Source organism: Scleropages formosus, chromosome 1 (genome assembly GCF_900964775.1).
Source record: "Scleropages formosus chromosome 1, fSclFor1.1, whole genome shotgun sequence".
Lineage (NCBI taxonomy): Eukaryota > Metazoa > Chordata > Actinopteri > Osteoglossiformes > Osteoglossidae > Scleropages > Scleropages formosus.
This window is the reverse complement of record NC_041806.1, coordinates 48,380,464-48,401,983: the sequence shown is the minus strand read 5'-3', so window position 1 is coordinate 48,401,983 and position 21,520 is coordinate 48,380,464. Positions and strand designations below refer to the sequence as shown.

The following is a 21,520-nucleotide window of genomic DNA, read 5'->3' as shown; positions in this document are numbered from 1 at the left end:
TGTCCAATGCAGCCTTAATTTCCTGAATATATAACTAAGATGAAATTGTTACTGTATTGATCACTGTACTGCATTCTTGTGTCTATAAAAAACAGAACAGTTAGAATAACCCAGTAGAATACAATATATCTTTTGTGTTACGTGGACTGAAATGACATGAAAACAATATATATCCTTAATAGACATAAGAAAGGAGCCATTTCGCCCTCAGACACGTTTTTCTAATGTTGCCAGGTATTTTGGTGTATTTTCATGTATTCTGCTGTGTTTTTGCAACAGTGACATGTACAGAAGTTCGGTCAGGTGATGTCCCTTCTTTCATTGCTCTGATTTTGACTCCTCTCTGTGTCACAGAGATTTGGAGCCATCTAGATGAAATGGACGATAAGATGCTCTGACTTCCTCTGTAATAACATTCTTTTCTGGGCTCAAAACCTGTGCCCACGAGTGCGCCGAAGAACTGCACCAACTTCTCGTTCGGCCCTCCGATCAAAAACTTTACACACAGGACCTATACTTTGAGAGTGTCTGACCAGGGGACCTTCATGCACTCAACATCAGGTCCCAAGTGTGAGGAGCATTTCACAGAATCCAACTCCAGGGTGGCTGAGCGCTCAGATCTTTGCAGAGTTGAGCTGTGGGGCCATTAAACCAGAACCCAAGTGTTAATAGATATTTTGCACCCAAAAAAATTGTACTAAGACACCCGAGGATGTCTGGTCTGGACAGTGACTTGGCGTGATGAAGCGGTGGGTGAACTTTTTGGTGTTTATTAGGTGTTTATTGATTTCCATCCCACACTGAGCAAAGTCAAGAAAACAAAAAAACTATTCGTCCGTCCGACACTTTTCTTCAAGGTGACTCGGTTAGGTTTGTGAACTAAGTATGTATAATTTTTTACATGCTTGTATAGCTGGGTAATTTTTACTTTGTCAGTTCTGGGTAAGGTGGGGGGTGCCGTGGCACAGCGGTTTTGGCCGGTGTGTGGTGGATCTGGGGTTTGAGTCCAGCTTCGGGTGCCTTGCAGTGGACTGGCGTCCTGTCCGGGGTGTTTCCCCTCTCCCATCAGCCCTGTGCCCTGTGTTTTCGGGATAGGCTGTGACCCCAGCGGTTGTTGACTTTTGTTGGTTGGTTGGGTAATTCAGGATAAGTAACATGATCAAGGGAGCAGCAGCAAATGTGGGATTCAAACTCAGGACCTTCAGTACTAACCATTACTCTACTTGTTACCCCAGTGAGCTCCCAGATCCATTGGCTGAAACAGGAAAAAAAGAAGTAGAATGGAAGTTAAAGAAAACTAAAGTTCAGCAGTCAACAAAGCCAAGATTTCAAAAGCCGAGGAATAAATACTTTTCACCTGCAAAAGGTAACTCTGTAACTCAAAAACTGAAATATGACAGCCAGCCACCTACCTGCCAGAGCTACCTGTTGACTTTTGAGGATGAATGTATTTGTTTTTAAACTACAGATGTTTTCGGAGGTTGAAGCGTTTGCCTCGCACTCAGTGAAGTCATGTTTGCATGTTGTTAAGTGCTGTGGACTCCATGTGGATTCTTGAAGACCACACAGGTAGAGTGCCTCCAGAATGTTCCCTCCCCCGTTTGTGTTATTAGTGTTGAAAAGGACGTGTCCACTGTTTCTGAGTCCATCCATGTGGTTTCAGTTTGTCCTCCTCTTTCCTCTAACTTTTCTAAGAATTACTGTCGTTTTGAGACAGTGCGATCTTCTCGTGTCGTGTCTTTAGTACGGTGTCTTCTGTCCCATCATCTGAGCTTCCAGTGAATGTTGTGGCCTGACTTGACCCAAAAACCTGCAGAGGATAGCAAGGACAGCTGAGAAGATCATCGGGGTCTCTCTTCCCTCCATCGCCGTTACACCACGCAGCTGCATCCGCAAAGCCGCCAGCATTGTGGATGACCCCAGGCACCCCTCATAGAAACTCTTCACCCTCCTGCAATCTGGAAAAAGGTACCAAAACATTCAGGCCCTCATGACTGTGTAACAGATTCTTCCCCCAAGCCATCAGACTCCGCAATACTCAGGGACTGGACTGACACCAACCCACACATCCATACTCAGCTGAACACCATTCCACGATACTGTACTGACCAACTATATTTTTGGCTGCCAATTAGTATATTTATATCTATAGTATTTATTATTCTATTGTACTGTCTTCTTTTTTTTTTACTGTGTTTATGGTTTTGTTAATTACCGTATGTGGGGGGGGCATGGTGGTGCAGTGGGTTTCACTGGGTCCTGCTCCCCAGTGGGCCCGGGGTTCGAGTCCTGCTTGGGGTGCCTTGCAACAGACTGGCGTCCCGTCCTGGGTGTGTCCCCTCCCCCTCCGGCCTTATGCCCTGTGTTGCCGGGTTAGGCTCCGGCTCACCGCTACCCTGCTTGGGATAAGCGGTTTCAGACAGTGTGTGTAATTACTGTGCTGTTTATGTGCACTTTATGAAGACCTGTGTAGGCAGCTTTGTGTTGTTTTATGTAATACCATGGTCCTGGTGGAAAGTTGTTTCTTTTCACTATAGCCTGTACCAGCTGTATATGGTTGAAATGACAATAAAACTACTTGACTTGATCCAACTGTGTTTTTTTACTGGCCATCCATAGGGCCCTTAAAAGTGTCCAAAAGCACAGGTCAAAGGAGTCCAACTTTTTCCAGTGCTGCTTCTTCAATGTCCAGCTTTCGCGTTCATAGAGCGTTGTTGAAAATACAGTCGTCATTCTCGTGGACATGTTAGCACATTGAGGACCTTTCCAGATCTTTCACTGCTGCTGTCCCTAAGGCCAGTCACTCCTCTGTCTCTTGACTGATGAATCCCTTGTTGTTGATTGTTGATCCCAAATGTTTGAATATGGAAAATATATTTATATATTGAGGGGGGTGTGGTGGCGCAGTGGGTTGGACCACAGTCCTGCTGTCCGGTGGGTCTGGGGTTCAAGTTCTGCTTGGGGTGCCTTGCGACGGACTGGCGTCCTGTCCTGGGTGTGTCCTCTCCCCCTCCGGCCTTACGCCCTGTGTTACCGGGTAGGCTCCGGCGACCCCGTATGGGACAAGCGGTTCTGAAAATGTGTGTGTGTGTGTGTGTGTGTGTGTGTGGTTTTATATATTGAACTAGATTTTAGGTATGTTTCCTCTAGATGCTCCTTTTCTCCTCCCACAGATCAGCAGTGCATTGGGCAGGCAGTGATTGGGGAAGCTGGTAGCGTAGTTGGAGTTTTTGCCTTTTGACCCAAAGACTGCAGGTTCACATCCCACCTCCAGCTCTAGTGCTATTGTACAAGACACTTACTCTAAATTGCTCCAGTAAAATTACCCACCTCTATAAATGGCTACATAAATGTACTTACTGTAGGTTAATATTGTAAGCTGCTTTGTGAGAAAGTGTCAGCTCAATGAGTAAATGTAAATGGTGGCAGATGATATGTGTAAATATGTACTAATTCATGTACTCCCCTTTTGCTCTATTATTTTTTGCAGTTTTTTTTCCTCACTCCAGTGTCGTTGGAAACACCGATGAAATACAATGTGTAATCTGGGATTTGTACAGTACTTTTTACTGTAATTTTACACCATTTCCTCACAAAGAGATGTATCCAGTTTTCTCTCTTTGCACCATTTACCATTCCCTCATGTGAATGAGCTTCTATGTGTTTCTCAGAGCTGTTACTTGTTACTTCAGCGACGACGCTGATCTAATGTAGAGTAGCTTCTGTTTTACAGTAACACTTTCAGTGAAAAGGGCCTGCAGTACATCTGCTTCAGTGAAACAACACCTCTGCCTCCGTCCTTTGTTTCTTCCTCTGTTCTCCAAGGGCCTGGGTGATACGATCTGGACTCGAACTGAGAAAAGGGCGCTTGAGGGTAGAGGGCAGTGCTGTGCTGGGGTAAGGGGTCTACCAGGGTATAGTGGGTATTGGAGCGTACAGGGCAGCGGTGTGGGGCAGTGACGATTGGGGAGAACTGGTCTATGGGGGCCCTTCACCACCAACATTCTCCACTCTGTTGACGAGTGCCCATCGTTTCCATCCACAAGGAAGTGCCTTTAATTGCCTAATGAACGAGGCATGTGGCGTCAGTTAGGGAAGGGAGTGACAGTTTGTTGTGCAGGAGCAGGGCGATCAAGGCTGCCGGAAGAGCATGCCCTCGATCTCATCCCTCAGCCCACCCTGCAGGGGGTAGGAGGCAGGACGGGCTGCGCGTGAGGTGGGCATCGATCCGCCGCATCTGAGCGCAAAGAGTGCATTTTGTGTCAGGGGTGGGGGAGTGGGAGAGAGAGAAAGAGAAGGGAGAGAAAAAGAGGAGAAAAAGAGAGAGAGACAGAGAGAGTCAGGAGAGGGAAAGAGAGAGGAGAAGAGAGGGAGAGGGAGAGAGAGAGAGAGAGAGAGAGAGAGAGAGAGAGAGAGGAGAAAGGGAGAGGGAGAGAGAGAGGGAAAGAAGGAGGAAGAGAGGAGGAGAGAGAGAGAGAGAGAGGAGAAAGGGAGAGGGAGAGAGAGGGAAAGAAGGAGGAAGAGAGGAGGAGAGAGAGAGAGAGAGAGAGAGAGAGAGAGAGAGAGTGAGAGGGAGAGAGAGAGGAGAAAGGGAGAGGGAGAGAGAGAGGGAAAGAAGGAGGGAGAGAGGAGGAGAAAGAGAGCGAGAGAGAGAGTGTGTGAGAGAGAGAGAGAGAGAGAGAGGGAGGGAGAGAGAGAGGAGGAGAAAGGGAGAGGGAGAGAGAGAGGGAAAGAAGGAGGGAGAGAGGAGGAGAGAGAGAGTGAGAGAGAGAGAGAGAGAGAGAGAGAAAGAGAGAGATAGGAGGAGAAAGGGAGAGAGAGAGAGAGAGAGGGAAAGAAGGAGGGAGAGAGGAGGAGAGAAAGAGAGAGAGAGAGGAGGAGAGAGAGGAAACCCCGGAGGAGCGGACGGCAGGATGTTGGAGCACTTCTAGAGGTTCGTGTTATTATTACTGTGTTTTACTTTCCCTTTTTGCTCTTGAACACCTCGGAGGAGCTTCTGCAGGTACAAATGATCGCCAGTAAACCAAACAACAGTGTTTATCTTATTTGGGTCGTTGTTAACAACATCAGACCGTCACGTGGCTGCGCTGCAGGGGACTTCACTTCACTTCACTTCACTTCACTCGTAAGAAGAATGTGCTGCGGGTGGGGGGCACTCAGGACTGCTGCTCCTGCTCCTCATCATCATCATCACCATCGTCATCATCATCATCATCATCATCATCATCATCACACCACAACTCTCCCCTCTGTGTGTCACTTTCAGCTTTTGGTGGACCTTAATGACCATGCGCGCGCACACACACACACACACACTCAAACACACAAGGGTGTGTAACTTGGGAGCAGTGAAAGACGCGGGTTCACAGACAGAGCAGTCGACACCCTGCCACTTTCTTCCATTTGCCTCGTATCATTTTCTCTCACTTTGCCTCTTTTTGTGTAACATTGCTTGCAATCATTGCACGTTTTTTTCTTTTTTTTTTTTTCTGTTTTTTATTTGCTTTTCTTCCCCGCTCCTTTTTATACCTCGCAATCCCAAAGGATAGAGAAGCCGGGCGGGAGCAAGACCTCAGACGCGAATAAAAAAGAAATAAATTCACTGGAGAACTTTTAATTAAGAAAGAAAAGAAAGAAACAAAGAAAGAAAGAAAGAAAGAAAGAAAGAAAAAGAAAAAAAAAACTTCCATGAACACTTCCGATACGGAAAAGACATACTTAAAGTAAGCAGTCCGTGTTTATCTGTGTCTACTATGCATTTAAGCTTTAATTTTGAATAATTATTATAAATATAAAATCATCATGATTCATGGGTAGTGTGAATAAATAAATGGGGAGAAGCGGATAATAATTCCTTCAAAGTGCGCGTCTTTTCCAGAATATTTTAAATACAGTTACATCATCATTATAGAAAGTGCGTGGGCTGCGGCCGCGTAACGGACCCAATAATTTGTATCAACTATTGGCACCGGGAATATTTTCATCCGCTCTGTCACTTGTGTCCCGCGGAGTCCCCGAAAGCCTCAGAAGTGTCTCTATTGCAGGCTACTGAAAGAAAGAAAAAGAAAGAAAGAAAGAAAGAAAGAAAGAAAGAGAGAGAAAGAAAGAAAGACTGCTCTTTTTGATGAATGGTTATTAATTTCCAAATCATGTGGCACCACGTTGGGTTGCGCGCAGGCTGAAGGATCTCGGAGCTCCGCCTGCGCTAACCTCCCACGACAGCGGACCGCGGCTGGACACCTCCGTCCAGGTAATGGACTGTGTTTGTGTCCCTCGGCTCTGCTGGGGACCGTGTGTTACGGGATGCGGAGGTGCTAGTAGTAGCAGGATTGGTAGCGCAGGTCCTCTTGCTCTTCCTTGATGAGAACAGGGTGAAGCTGTCACTGCGTTTTGAGTGCTTTTTGTGAGCTCCTTTCACTTTGTGTCTCTTAACTTAAGTGGAAAAGGAGGCAGCTGGTAACACGCTGCACCCAGAGGTTGCAGGTTCAAATCCCCCCTACATTTATTTATTCAGCAGACGCTTTTCTCCAGCTTCCACTGAACTCTATGTAGTGTTATGAGCTCACGCACCTTATTCGCCACAGTGACTTACACTGCTAGATACACTGCTTAGACTGGGTCACTCATCCATACATCAGTGGAACACGCTCTCTCGCTTTCACTCACACGCTATGGGTGAACCTCAACAGAGTGCCTTTGGAATGTGGGAGGAAACCAGAGCACCCAAAGAACATGCAAACTCCACAGAAACTGAGTGGGGATCAGGTGCTGTGAGACAGCAGCACCGCTTGCTGTGCCACCTCCACCTGTAACACACTTGTGTAAGGTATGCTTACCCCCGCATTCCTCCGGTAAAATTACCCAGCTGTATAGATGAGTCAGTAAGTTTAGGTACCTTCACATTGTAAGTGGCTTTGGGGGAAAATGTTACGTAAACAAGAACTGGAGCAGAGACACGTGTAACAAATAACAATAGTAGAAACATTATAATAAAACCAATTCTAAAAAAGGCTGCAGACTGCTTTTGAGCCTCAGCCTGAAAAAACAGCGGTTAGTGGCTGGTTTTTATAACTGGCAACTTGGCTCTTTATGTTGACTCAAAGTGACAAGAGAAGGAAGTTAATAATGCTTTAAAAATTGCCTGTTACTTGTCATCTTGCAAGAACGTATCAAGCTTTTATAATCTGGACTAAAGTGAATATAGGGAAAAATTAAATAATCAAGATTTAGACTGTGAATGAAGTGAAGAAGGTTTGCGTCTCTCTTTGTCTATTGTTCGATGTGTCAGCTGTGCCTGTCTTGTCAAAAAGGGGTGTTCAAATATATCGACTCGCTGTTGAGCTGTTACAGAAGCAGTGCAGTGGATGCAGTGAGCTGTGTTTAGGATGCAAAGGACCCAGATGTCGATAAAAGTTCATACTCAGCTCTGATATTCACCATAAAAAGCCACAGCTCTTTTCTTTCTTTTTTTCTCTAATAAATAGAACTGACTCCACAAAGAGGTGTTTTCACAATGCTGATGTGTATGAGGGACAAGTCACTCTTCTGCACCACAGGGTATCTTCTTTGCTTATTCCTTTAAATTTTGCCATCTTCCTTGGCAATGGTTTCATTTCTCGCCCGCAGATAACCTCACAGAGCACATTCTGTTTGCTCACGTTTCCCAGTGCCCATACAGTGTACATGAAACATCTTTGTACTCTAACTGCACATGATGCACTTATAATAACTGTACAGTTATACCATAAGCAGAGCAGGTTTATGTTCTGATTTATACTATAGGTATTTGTTTCAGTGGGGACAGTTGAGGCAAGTGGCATGGTGGCACAGTGAGTAGTGCTGCTGTCTCACAGTGCCTGATGATGTAGGTTCCATCCCTGCTCAGTCTGTGTGGAGTTTGTATGGCCTCTGGGTGCTCTGGTTTCCTCCCACAGTCCAAAGACATGCTGTTCAAGTGGATTGGTGACTCTAAGTCACCCACAGTGTGTGAGTGACAGAGGGAGAGAGAGAGAGAGAGAGAGAGTGTGTGTGTTCCACTGATGTATGGATGAGTGACCCAGTGTAAGTAGTGTATCTAGCAGTGTAAGTCACCACAGTGAATAAGGTGTGTAGGCTCATAACACCACATAGAGTTCATTGGAAGCTGCTTTGGAGAAAAGTGTCTGCTGAATAAATCTAATGTAGAGATGGCCTTCAGCATAAAATTACAGCATGGAAACATCTCTCATCAAATTCATTTTTTTGGGGGTATTATTATTCTCATTTAAAATGAATTCCAAGTTCTTGGTCAGATCCGTTTGGGAAAAAAACTGATTGGATATTTGATGCGTATAGTATTTGTGAATGTTTGTTTCTGAATCTGTTCATGGCTTGATGAGTTTAGGTTTCCTTAGTGTTTGGATAAGAATATAACCAACAAAAGACGATGCCCTGTGCACTGTTAGCGCAAATTGTACTTTTGCTTGGTTCATCTCTGAGTCATTACCATTCAGTCTGTCATATTAAGTATGTGGAAAAATTGACCCAATGAGTTTTGAAAGCATAAAATTCCACCTTGAATCATTATAAATCCAGTTTACTGTTTATTTTCTGCTTGACTTGTATAATGTATTTTAAGATCTTAACTTCTATACGAGCTAAATCATCTGCTCAGATAAAGTGAGTTTAATAGCTAGAAAAGTTCTGTAAAGCCAAATTGTGCCATTTCAGTTCAGTCTTTCTTGTTTATATTGATTCTGCCAAGGCTGGAATATCCAGTGGTAAAACCAGAACTGTTCTGGTGAAATCAACTGCTGTTATGCTGATTAGTCACCACATGAAATATTAATAATGCATTTTTCATTCATTTACGCAGAACACTGTAAATGGGGCCTATTAATTCCGTGTTTCTTTCTCACTGATGATGTATCACAGAGATCTTCCGCAACGTCACGTTCCGCTTTGTAATTTACGAGTGCTTATGAAGTCCGCCGAAGACTGCAACAGTGGGTCCATAAGAACTCATCCTCATCTGCTCTTCTCCAGTTGCCATGTAAAGCATGGATTATTGTTGGATGAATAATGTAAACGGAGTCTTAAACCACTGGGGGTGCAGTGGGTTGGCCCACAGTCCTGCTCTCCGGGGAGTCTGGGGTTCGAGTCCCGCTGGGGGTGCCTTGCGACGGACTAGCGTCCCGTCCTGGGTGTGTCCCCTTCCCCTCTGGCCTCGTGCCCTTTGTTACCAGGTAGGCTCCGGTTCCCTGCGATCCTGTATGGGATGAGCGGTTCTGAAAATGTGTGTGAGTGTTAAACCTGGAAAAGGAATATGTAGAAAAATAAATCTCAGTTGTGTGAAAGTGAGTCCATTCTAGATACATTCATCCTCAAAAGTTTAGGTGCTCGTGGGAGTCGCTGCATTTTTGTACAGTTAACTGCATTTCTGAGCTCTGTCGCACTTTTGGGTTTTTCCACGAAAATCGCGTGGCAAATTGCGTTAAAATAGCATCGCCAAATTATTGTGCTAATTCTTTTCTTAGGCGCTCGGGCTCTAAGTGATTGATGGTGGTCATTCAGGATAAATTTAGGTTGCTGTTATCATCGAAGATGTCAGGGTTCAGATGAAGGAGTCACTTTGTTATATTGCTTTGGCTTTGCAGAATTAATGGTTGTCGAAAAATTTTAAAATGCAGAACAAACAAAACAAATTTAAACTTCCTAACATACAAAACCCTAAACTAAAACTCATACCTTAGCGTTGCCCTTGTAGCTTGGGTTGTGTTTATTGTTTTCGCTTAATGCTTCTTGGAGACCCTACAGGTATGGGTCTCGAAATGGTGTGTAGGCAAAACGGCAGTAATTAATTCACTTCTACAAAATTATGTTTTTTAAACATTCTGGGCTTCAGAGCTTTACTCATTTTGCAACCATAATAAATGAGCGGATAACAAAAATTAATTATGTAAAAAGTTAAATATTTAATGTGACAATTACCCAGGGCAGTTTTCCATGGTAAAGACGTGTGAAATCGTAGCCTGTGTGCTGTAATAAGACTGACTAAATTCATAAAGATTATAGAAAATTTATGCTTAAGAATTCGATAGCTGTTGTCACAGTTGCTGCACCAGGAGCCATCAGGTGGCGTACTGGTTAGAGCTGCTTCTCTCCACTTGAAGGGCCAGGTTTCAGATCCTGTTTCTGCTCTCGTACCCTTGATCAATTTATGCTGGATTGATCCAGTAAAAAGTATGAATAGGTAAATCACTGTAAGTAACTTCATATACAAATCCAGCATTATAAATATCCTTAGAAAAAAAATCATCATGCAAATAATGGTAAATATTAATGTGTCTCTAACATTCGTTTGAACTTTTCTGTACTTTATGGCAACACGATAAATTTTCTGACCGTGTATTATATTTTCAACCTGCAAATAAACTGCAAACCCCCCCCCCCCCCACTAACTTTCAAACAATATAAATCATATCAGAACTGATATCAGCTTGGTGGTGTGACATTATTACATTACTGAATATGATGATCAGCTGAAGTGCATTTTGCTCTCAGTGAGAGGTGTGTGAATCGCGAACAGCTAAATGTTTCTTTCACACTCCAAAAAAACTTACTGTATTGATAACATCGTGCTTTTCTGGGTAACGAAACTTCTCATCTCCCAAGAAAGGAGATATTCACGCAGGAAACTAAAAAGCTTCATTTCTGAGGACAAGCAGATGGACGTTAAGTTAGTCAATGAGACAAGTTCACACCTTGTTAACAGCAAAAAAAGAATAATTTCCCTTCAACAACATATTGTTTATATAGAACAGTTTATATGTTTATGTAGTTTAGATGTTTGATTACTTTTCATGTTGACCATCTTGCCATATACAGGTAAAAAGTTATGAAGCTTATGGTTTTTATGTATAAAAATGACAGCTAAATGCAAAATGAGGCAATCAAAGGACACAAATTTGAATCCCTACTCTTGATCAAGGCATTTACACTTCAACTGACACAGTAGAAATTACCCAGCTTTATAAATAAGTAAATGCTGTAGTGAATAGGCTAGTGTACAAATCTGAAATTAAAGATTTCCTGCCACAGACCAAAGACATGCACTTAAAGTTGGTTGGTGATGCTAAATTTCCCTTACTGTGTGAATGGGTGAGTGACTGTATGTGTGAGGGCTACCCTGCTATGGACTGGTGGCCCATCCAGGGCGTATCACATGCCCTCAGGCTTGTGCCAATGCCTCCGGGATAGGCTCCAGATCAATACGACCCTATTTGGGACAAGCGGTTATGGAAATTGGATGGATGGATGGATGGAAACATTAAATATATGTTTGAGTCTTGAATCTTACAGCTAGATTCTTCCTCTTGGACTGTGCTGTTGGGTCTAACTTTTGGGTCCTCAGTTGAGCGGATTGCCAGTTCCTACATCCCCAACCTGGTTTGGAGAGTTTCCCTGTTCCTTCCCGTGTGTTTTATTCCAGCTGTCAGATGTGTTCAAGCCTCCTTCTGGACTTATCATGAGCTAGTCCACCATGACAGAATGTGGCTGACCTCCTCCTATGAGCACCGTGGGGATTCGGTTTCTGCCGAAAAAGTTGACGGCTGCAGATTCTGCCCAACGGCTGCGGATACGTAAGCCAGTGTGATGTGCCGTAATGGCGAGGCTCTGCAATGGCTGCCTTATTCTCTATATCCCTGTAATGACTGAGATCTGCTGTCCACAGATGTTCCAGAGGGTTTTCTTTACAACATGCTTATTCCTCATCTCACATCTCGTGTTCCTGTTGAATGTTTGACACACTGATTTCAGTGGTCATCATGACTGGAATTCCTCAGAAACAAGTTGGGTCTGTGTGACGTAGTGCGCGATTAGCTTTGAAACCTCTTAATGGAATAAAAAACTGCGTAATCGTTGTCTAAGTCTGAATTTACAAAATATGCAATATTACTGTTGATTTTTCCCCCCTTTAGATTTTTACGATGTCATGTTCCCGTGCATTTCATCGCATTAGTTCTGCTTTAAAGTAACTCCTTTTATTTTCTAGCTTCTGTTTAAGTTCAGTTATTAAGTATAGCTAAAAAGTTTGAAGCAAAACATTTTGCTTGTACAGTGAAGATTCCTGGTTAAAGTCTTGAGGGACACTAGGAGATTTATTTTGTTATATTTATTCACATCTAATGTGCATAATGCTATTTATTTCATTTTATTTTTCCACATCTAAGATCAGTATATAAAGTTTTCGGCATAGCTACAAACGTTATACGTCTCACGACCAACGATTTTTGGTCTTATGATTTATTATAATGTTCTCTGTTTCTGCCTTATGACCTGGGTAAGGCATGGAGGTTTTCTCCTCTAGGGGCTATAGTTGTGAGGCGCTGAGATTTGGGGTGAAGCCTCCCGCTGCTTCTCCGTTAACCTCAGTGGATTCAGTTTGAATGGAGCAGTTCCTTGACACACATTGACTTAGTGACGTTTTTATAAATTTCCCCGTTTTACATATTCGTTTATTCATTTATTCATTTAGCAGATGCTTTTCTCCAAAGCGACGTACATCTCATAGAAAATACAATGCGTGCATTAAATTAGCAGAAAGAGACACTTAGATGCAGACGTGTGATTCTTAAGTGCACTAGTTTGTTTCTTTCCACCATATGAACAATGTTCATCACACGCGTAACCACTTAAAACTTTATCAAAATATCGACGATTCCTGACATTACATTACAGGAGTAGCTGTGTAAAGGTTTGTCTGGGCGTGATCTTAAAGTTATAGTGCATGAATATTTATACCTTACATGAATTTCAGAGATCAGCATCAGAGATTATATTCTGACTCCATTTATAGCAACATTTTCCAGACTTCGGAGTTGGTAAGCAGGTGACAAGGTGGTCAGAGCCCTTGCCTTGTGCTTGAAGGACTGGGGTTCAAATCTCTGATCTTGATGCACTTGATCTAGGTACATATCTTGAGCTGACACAGTAAAAATTACCCAGCTCTGTAAATAGATAAATCACTTTAAGGGGCTTAGTGTACAAGCCTCATGTCACTTTAGAGAAGTGTCGGATAAATACACTACTTGTGGCCCTTTCTGGAATCAGCTGCTATATATTAGTTTGAGAAAGAAAGTACTTGTGAAGGACATAAAGAACAGGACAAAGAAAACCCGTTCACTTCGGTTGGGAAGAACGAACCCCGCTGTTCTGTTCGGCATTTAAACAGAAAACCCTGAGAACCCTGAGAACCCTCATAGGATTGACCCTTATGAGAACCCTCTCATAAGGGTCACTCCTATGATTAATTTACACGACTAAGCAAATGGTAGCTGGTTAAGAGTTTGTAGAAGGGTATCCCGCAGTATTTCACACCATCTCCAGTTTGATCCGCTTCACAGGTTGTCGTGTCGTATAAGCATTTGATTTAGGCCTTTTATTCAGTTTGGCATTTATATGTATTTTTTTTCATACCCTGTTAGTAACAGCTTTATAAATACCTCGATGACATTTAAAGGCTCTAAACATCGGTTAACTCAAGGTCAGAGAGCATCGTGAACATGACGTGAAAAGACAGTTCACGTATTGGACTTCTCTGCAGCAAAAATTGAGTAAATCTGTTATTTTCTTATATTAACTTTGTGACCTCAGCTACCAACCATTCTGTCAAAGAAACATGAAGATTTAAAAGGAATTCAGAGGCAAATTCCTGTTATCTGTTGGATACAGCAAACAGCTTAGAGTTTACGTGATTTCGTTTTATTTTCATGGAGCAAAGGGATTTTTTCTGGTATATAAATGTACAATAAATGTTCAAAGGGCCTTTCAATTTATTTTCATGACTCATCTTCAAACACGATTACATAAAACAGCAGCCTTAATAATATATTTTAAAAATACTAGTAAATGGGCTGCGGCTGAAAAATAAAATTAGCCTTTTGCGTAAGGTCACAGGGGGGTGCAGTGGCGCAGTAGGTTGGACTGGGTCCTGCTCTCCTGTGGGTCTGGGGTTCGAGTCCCGCTTGGGGTGCCTTGCAATGGACTGACGTCCCGTCCTGGGTGGGTGGGTCCCCTCCAGCCTTGCACCCTGTGTTACCGGGTTAGGCTCTGGCTCCCCACGACCCCGTATGGGACAAGCGGTTCAGACAATGTGTGTGTGTGTGTGTAAGGTCACTATATCAAACCTGACTGAATTTCTGATTGAGTTCCTTTATGCTGAAAGACAGGTGGAGGTCAGAGCCAGTATGTAGTGATTAAGGAACATTTCTTTTGACACTGGGCTGCAGGTTCAAATCTATGAATAGTCATTGCTGGTTAAGCAGTATATGTCCTTTGTCTTTATTCAGTAAATAAAATCTCTATATGGGGTTTTAAGGTATAGACGAGAAGGCCTGCAAGGCACACAAGACCTTCTTAATTCAACTCACTTTCACAGTGTTTAAACATTTCAGAAACAAACGCAGTAAACTTAGAGGCAGGAGTCAACAACAAGAGTGGGAATTGAAGCCACACATACTAAAAACATTGGCTTTGAAACAAGGGGTGGGGGTTCGAATTATCATTATTTCGTAGAGAAAGAAAACATTGGTTCTGAGATAAAAAACATGCCTGTTTGTATTTCGTAAAAATAATTAAAATACAGAAGAGGTTTTTTATTCATTACAGCTACAATGATAACACCCACATATTTTATAATGTTTATGGGAAAAATAATTTTTATTAGCTTGTCGTTTAATGTTTTATTTTCATTTGTTCATTATGAATAACTGCTGCAGAGACCAATATAGGATCATGGAGGTCTGGAGTCTGTCCAGAAAGCTTAAGGCATGGGACAGTGTGCAGTTTGGATTGAGACAACATGGTAATTTGGATCACAGATGTTTATGACATAAAAAAACAAAGTGACAGTCACTTTCTGGGTTTGAGATTCCAAGTGGAATTAAGACACGTAAATGTGAGATACAAGAATGTGATAGAAGCCATTGTACAAAATAACATAGCTGTTGTGAACTCAAAGTGACCTCATGATGAGCAAAAATGCCTTTGTATTGAATAATAAGCCTGTTGTAAGAAAAATTGGTACATCTTTTCTCAAGTCATTGTCCAAGCTTTTTTGCGTGAATCTCGCAGCTCATTTGGCCATGGCTCGTCTTTCGTTGAAATGCAGATGTGATTAATGTGTAATTTTCACCCCACAGGTAACGGTTTACACCTGAGAATGGTTCTCGTCGAGAATGGAACAGGACACAAGCCCCATTACCACTTCGGAGGCGATCCGTTCGATTCAAAGTTATCAAAGGCGGCGGACCTCGTGGCTGCGTTCTACATCTGCGTTGTAGGTAGGTGACCTCAGTGTGGAGCAGAGGATGCTGGGAGAAGTGTGCTGTGCCGTTACCATGCGTCACATGCAAGGGCTTGTAGTCGGTGCATGGTTGTTCGCCCATCTCCATCAAAGGCTGCTGACCCAGATGAATACTGTATTTGCCTTTGGCGGTTTAGGAGCTCTCATGGAACCTAAAGGTTTCTGGTTTCAGTGTGAAGAGTTTAGGGTGAACTGCTTCAGTAAAAAAATCACAGATAGTCAGACCTACATTAATGCTTAACTAACTGTTATTAAGGGTGCCAAGCGTAGCTCTGACTCCATCTGATGTTGGAGCAAACTAAATAAAATACAAGTCGACATCGATAGCTCACTTTGAAGCATACAGATATTTTCCTCTGAAGACACATTTGGGTTGATATCTTGTGTTATTTTAAACATCTAAAAGGGCCGTTTTTAATGGTCACTCTACACACCTTCTGTCTCTGACATGTACAGTGAACCTGTAGCTCAGTTAAACTACAGATGCTCCTTGACTTACGATGATATGACTTATGATTTTTCGACTTTACGATGTTGAGTTGGCGACATACATTCAGTAGAAACCATACTGCGAATTTTGAATTTAGATTTTTTTCCTGGCAAGCAATATGTGGTGCGATACTCTCTCACGATGTTGGGTAGCATCAGCGATCCGCATCATCCAGTTTGCCATACGGTCGCTATACAGATACCCTCCTGTATCTACGTTGTGTTTTGTGCTTCCATATTGTCTACAAAACGCCCATCTCCTGCTACTGGTGGGAAGAAAAAGAGGAGGGAGATTACTCTTCAGGAGAAACTCAAGATAATTGCCCAGCACGAAGGCAACAAGCCCGTAATGGCCATCGCATGTATGCTAGGCTATGATGTTCGGTAGGTTAGGTGTTTTAAATCCATTTTCCGCTGACGATATTTTCGATTTATGATGGGTTTCACGGAACGTAACCCCATCGTAAGTTGGGGACCACCTGTAATTTGTTCAAGTAATAGTGAATGGCGGACAGACAAATGGAAATCATAGCTCAGTTCTAGCAGCCGCTGGGAACCAGGACAAAAAAGCTGACTGTTACACCGGAGACAACTGGGAGACAACTATATTCCCGTGGGTTTATTGGAACGTAGCCACATCGTAAGTCGGGGACCGTCTGCACGAGGTAAACAATGATGACCGGTTTTGAAAGGTGTTGATCTGCCATAGAGGCCACTGAAAGATCACTGACTTACTATGAACTACTTGTTTTTCCTATAGTTAAATCAGGTAAACAGTTACAAAATAGCACTGATTTCAAAAGTGACATGTGTAGCACCGTAAAAGCAATGATTTCTTACACCTAATTTCATCAATTTAATGTAATAAATGGATGTGGTTTGATGAACCTGGAAATGCAGTTCAGAGGTATGAACTTATGTGAGGTGTAGAATTCCAATATTCATGAACCGTGGGATCTGAGAGTTGTCATCCTCGTACAGTAGGGGTGACAGGGCACCATGTATTTTTGAAATTGAGACTGATGAGTCCAGGCAACAGCAAAATGCATAAAAAAGTGAAAAGTGTGGGAAAACCTGGGTGTCATAGAAGGGGTATGAAACCACTCTACTCTAGTTAAAAGCTATGAGGGACCAGTTTTATAATTTGGCAAACGTTGGCGATTGCACAGGGGCAGCAAAATTTTGTGATGTCACATTTTGCTACTAAATCTGAGTGTTAAACAGTAAACTTGGAAAAAGTATTTAAAAACCTTCCTTAGTAATAGAGAAGCAGTTTTATTGGAAAATTCAGTATCTGGCACCAAACATGTTAGTTGTATGAAGCATCGCCATCCCATGTCTTTGTACATAACTTTTTTCTGTGAAGTGAGCTGTCGGTCTACGAAGTTAATAGCATATAAAAATTTGTTCCCTTAATGAACTTCAGTCTTGAAAATAAGATTTTTTTCAGCTTGTTCTACCCATAGAATTAAATTTATTAAAATTTTATCAGTTTATATTTTATAGAAAAAAACACCTTCTGTGCATATGTAATGTTCATGTTGTCTTAAATAATTCCATTAAAATAATTTTATAAAAAATACATTTATTTACAAAATTTCTTAAAATTTCTTTATAAAAGTTTAAATTTTCCTTTCTTTCACCGTGTTCATGTTATGTATGTATCTATACCTAACATGAAAATATATTTTTGTCATATATCTATGATAAATATGTCAGTGGGTCTTATGTATGACACTTATTAATTTGGCAATAGAAGTCTAAGTGGTGTCCCATTGATTTCTTGCCTAGGGGTTTCGAAAACCATAGTGCTGACCATGAACCTCTGCTATCTCTCCTACTTCATTTTCCAGTTAGAATAATGTGTTCCGAGCATATTGAAGCATATTGAAGTTGGCCGCGTGGCATTTCATTTTGGTTTGCTTTTTATGACAACACATACTGCATGTGCATTGGTACCTATACCTCTGGGGAGAAGCGTCAATGAGGTTAATTTCTGGAAAAAAATTGAACGGAAGTGTCTACTAAGTTTGTAATAATTGATGGTTTCACAGTTGTGTACTGAACAGCAGAAGATTTACGAAATCACATTATTTTTAAAGAATGCATTATGGTGTCACAACACCCAAGTGAACTATATGGTGAAACATATAAATATATATGTATGAAACATGATCATACATACATCATGCATGAAAAGACCATGATCTAGCAAGTAAGCTTGCTGGCCAGACCCAGTGCCAAACTAACCATCTATGATGAGGAGGCCCAGGTCATACAGATTACGTCTGTGTTCCCTTTGGTGGGTGAGATGTTAGGTCCCCCCCCCCCTCATCAGTCGTAGTGAATCGCGAGGTAAGACTGACACCTGCAGGTCCCGTAATGCTCCCAGGTGACTAGTGCTCTTCTCGAAGCTCGTTACGCCTCCTGATGAACACTAAAGCCCAGGCAGCGAAAAGACGCAGAAGCTCACAGCACACACATTGGAGAATGTGTGTGTCTATGTTCACCATGTATGAGTGATGCATTTTGAGGGGAAAATGGAAAAAATTAGATAATTCGCCATGACAGATTGGGAAAAATTGATATACTGTTTAAAAATGCTCAGAAATGTGGGTTATTGGGGTTTTGAAATCAGCCAGCAAATGAAAAATAAAGAAATGGAATGTGAGTCATTTAGTCCAACATTCTGGTGTTCTTCACACATCAAGTCATGCAGCTATGACTGCTGTCCTGACCCAACACTCATGAGACTAGATTGAAACCTGCCAGTTATCTACTGAAAGCTGGTCTAAATTTGCGATGGCCACCATGAGTACATCTTGTTAAACCATCATCTTGTTATGCCATTGGTCGTGTTCATGTCACTTTGCTCAATGTGATGCTTTATAAATGCGCAAACCTCATAGTTATTTTCATAGGCAATAAGAAAACAATACCATCACACACACCATCATTTTAAGATCCTCACATCTCCGCAGGTGTTCAAGTAGAGTAATCGGCGTAATATAATGATATCTTGCAGCTGGCTGTCCCCTGTACTACACACAACTTTATAGTTGTGTGTTTCGGAACATGCTTTTCACGTGTTATGTTCGAATTGACCTCCACCTTGGCTGAGATGAGTTCAAATGAATGTGCACACAACAAATTCCACTGCAAACCAGTTTACCGTGATTTGTGGTATGATGTGGCAGATATTTTCAGGTGCCTTTCAGTCCAAGTCATATGCCTGGCTGCTGCGTTACCCGCTCGCGCACCCCGTCCCATCCCCAATCACTGTGCTCTGTGCCCTCTTTCAGTCTTTACCACAGTGTTTTCCAGGAGGTGCACGTGACCACTTTTTCACTTGGGCTCAAGGAGTCATATTAAGCTTTTCTCACATTGCCCATTTTTAGAGATCCTTCTGTGCAGAGCAGCTTGATAGCAATTCTGGCAAAATCTGACTGGATGACTGTATTTGAGGATGAGAGTTTCTTTGACCAGAGAACCTGATTTTTGTCAGGCCTGATGTCTAGCTATACATTTTGCATCACTCAGAAAATATTAAAACAAAATGGCACAAATCTGGTACAGAATGCATTCAGAGATAATGTTTGTACTGCTTTGCCGCCTTTGCATGAGCGACACAAACTGTTATGGCTATATCTTCATCACCCAGTGTTCTGGTATGTTCCTGCATGCGTGGACCATGGCTTTTTTTTTTAGAATTACACGAATCCTTGCAACTTTATGGTGTGGGTTTGTCACTCATCTGACAAAACCCGTCTCCAGAAGTTGTTGTTTCCTTCTTGGGTCTGACATTTTCCCTTCCCTTTGCTTATTTCCTGCTTTCTGTTTCACCGGGTCACACATTTCAAGTTGCGTTGTTCACATCACCTACGGTATCACCAGAGCCGCACCGTTTTTTATGACAAGGTCACATGAGTTTTCCGCTTTAAGTTATTACTTGGAATGTGAAGGGTTTGGGTCAAGATTTTAACGTTCATAAAAAGCAGGCAGCAGTTGCCTTTCTGCAAGAAATACATCTTTGCCCATGGAGGTTTGAAAACTTAAGATACTGGGCTGGTTTATTTTTCCTTTATCCCTTTAGCTCCGACAAAAGAGGTACTGTTATTCTTTTCAACAACTATTGCTTCTGGTCTCGACTATTAAAAACAGCATTGAGAGAGCAGGTTCATTCTACTTTCTTGCCTTCTTTTTCGAGAGCATATCGTACTTCTACATTTTCATGCCTCAAATTTGGACTCTTCATACTTCTCATCATGTATGGTGCTGTTATTTAACACTGTAAAGGATTTGGATGACTTGCAGGTGATTTTAATTATACTTTAAATAGTAATTTAGGTTAATTGTCATTATCCTCTAGGGCAAGTCCTACACAACCCTTAAGAATATGACCACAAGTTTAAGTTTGGTGGATATCTGGAGAGAAATGCACCCTGACATTAGGAATTATACATTTTATTCTAACTTCTACAAATCCTATTCCAGACTGGACTATACATTCATTCCCAGTAGCTTCATTCATGCAGTCAGATCTTGCCAGACTGACCCCATTGTACTCTCAGATCATGGACCAGTGTATTTGGAAGCTGACTTTCAAAGGGTATCTTTTAAAACCAGATATTGAAACAAAACTCTACTCTTTTGAATAACAAACTATCCTGTAGGGGGCTTTGAGAAAAACTGACTCCGAAGGATGTTGAGTGCCTGTTGGTTTTCCTGTGCAATTCTGTGAGAAATTCTGGCCTTAATTATGCTTTGTGCTAATGCTGACAATAACACGCTTGAAGACGACCATCTCCCTCAGTCTTCCCTCAGTCTTGGAAAATGGGTTCAGTTACTGTAATTTTGAAGAAGGACAAAAATCTTTTAGGATGCTTCTGCTTTTGACTCATTAATCTGCTGAATGTGGATTTTAAAATACAATAAAATTTCACATGGCTCTCTGTTAGACAGATACTCTGTCGAAAGACTGTCCTCTATCATCAATACTGGCCCCTTTCCTCTTAATTATTCATGCTTATGATTGTTATAAATTTACTCACTATAAATTTTTGGCTATGCAGCTGAATACTCTCCCTAATGCAAGTTGGAGTGATCCCTTTAAACTGGTAAACTCTGGTTTTATTTATCTCAGAATTTTCATCTCTCTTAATTACTTGCTACAAACCAACTAATTAGAAAGTTCAGAAAGGATCTGACTGTATCTGCTCATTTCAATATTTGGTAATGTCGTCAAAATATATATTTCACTTTGCTTTCCGTGCATATTCCAAAATTTACATTTTATTGCTCCGATTAATTTTTTAAAAATGAGATAATCTTGAAGCAGGGTAGTGTGGTGGTACAGTGGGTTTGGCCAGTGCCTGCTCTCTGGTGGGGCTGGGGTTCAAGTCCTCCTTCGGGTGCCTTGCAATGGACTGGCATCCTATCTGGGGTCTGTCCCCTTCCCCTCCGGCCTTGTGCCCTGTGTTGCCAGGTTAGGCTCCAGTTCACCGTGACCCCGCTTGGGGTGAGTGGTTTCAGTGTGTGTGTGCGTGTGATAATCTTGAGATTAGATCTCAAAATTCATTGGGAAAAATTAAAGGCCCAGAATCAAAAGAGATGAGTGAGGCTGCTGTGGTAAATGAGACTTTAATATTGGACTGCACACATTGAACAAATCAGTAATTGGCTCCA

General features: G+C 42.0%; 1 protein-coding gene across 3 annotated transcripts in view; it reads left to right on the top strand.

The window, feature by feature from the left end:
* Nucleotides 1-4,926: 4,926 nt before the first annotated feature.
* Nucleotides 4,927-21,520, top strand: part of opn5 (opsin 5) — a 35,776-nt gene continuing 19,182 nt past the window's right edge. The window contains exons 1-3 of one of the 3 annotated variants that reach the window (XM_018736936.1): nucleotides 5,639-5,723; nucleotides 6,178-6,250; nucleotides 15,183-15,323. In XM_018736936.1, coding sequence (XP_018592452.1) covers nucleotides 15,203-15,323 — 121 coding nt within the window. In that variant the 5' untranslated portion in view covers nucleotides 5,639-5,723; nucleotides 6,178-6,250; nucleotides 15,183-15,202. Of the gene's footprint in view, nucleotides 4,934-5,638; nucleotides 5,724-6,177; nucleotides 6,251-15,182; nucleotides 15,324-21,520 lie in introns of those variants that run through there. The other 2 variants (XM_018736938.1, XM_018736937.1) reach the window with 2 other exon arrangements.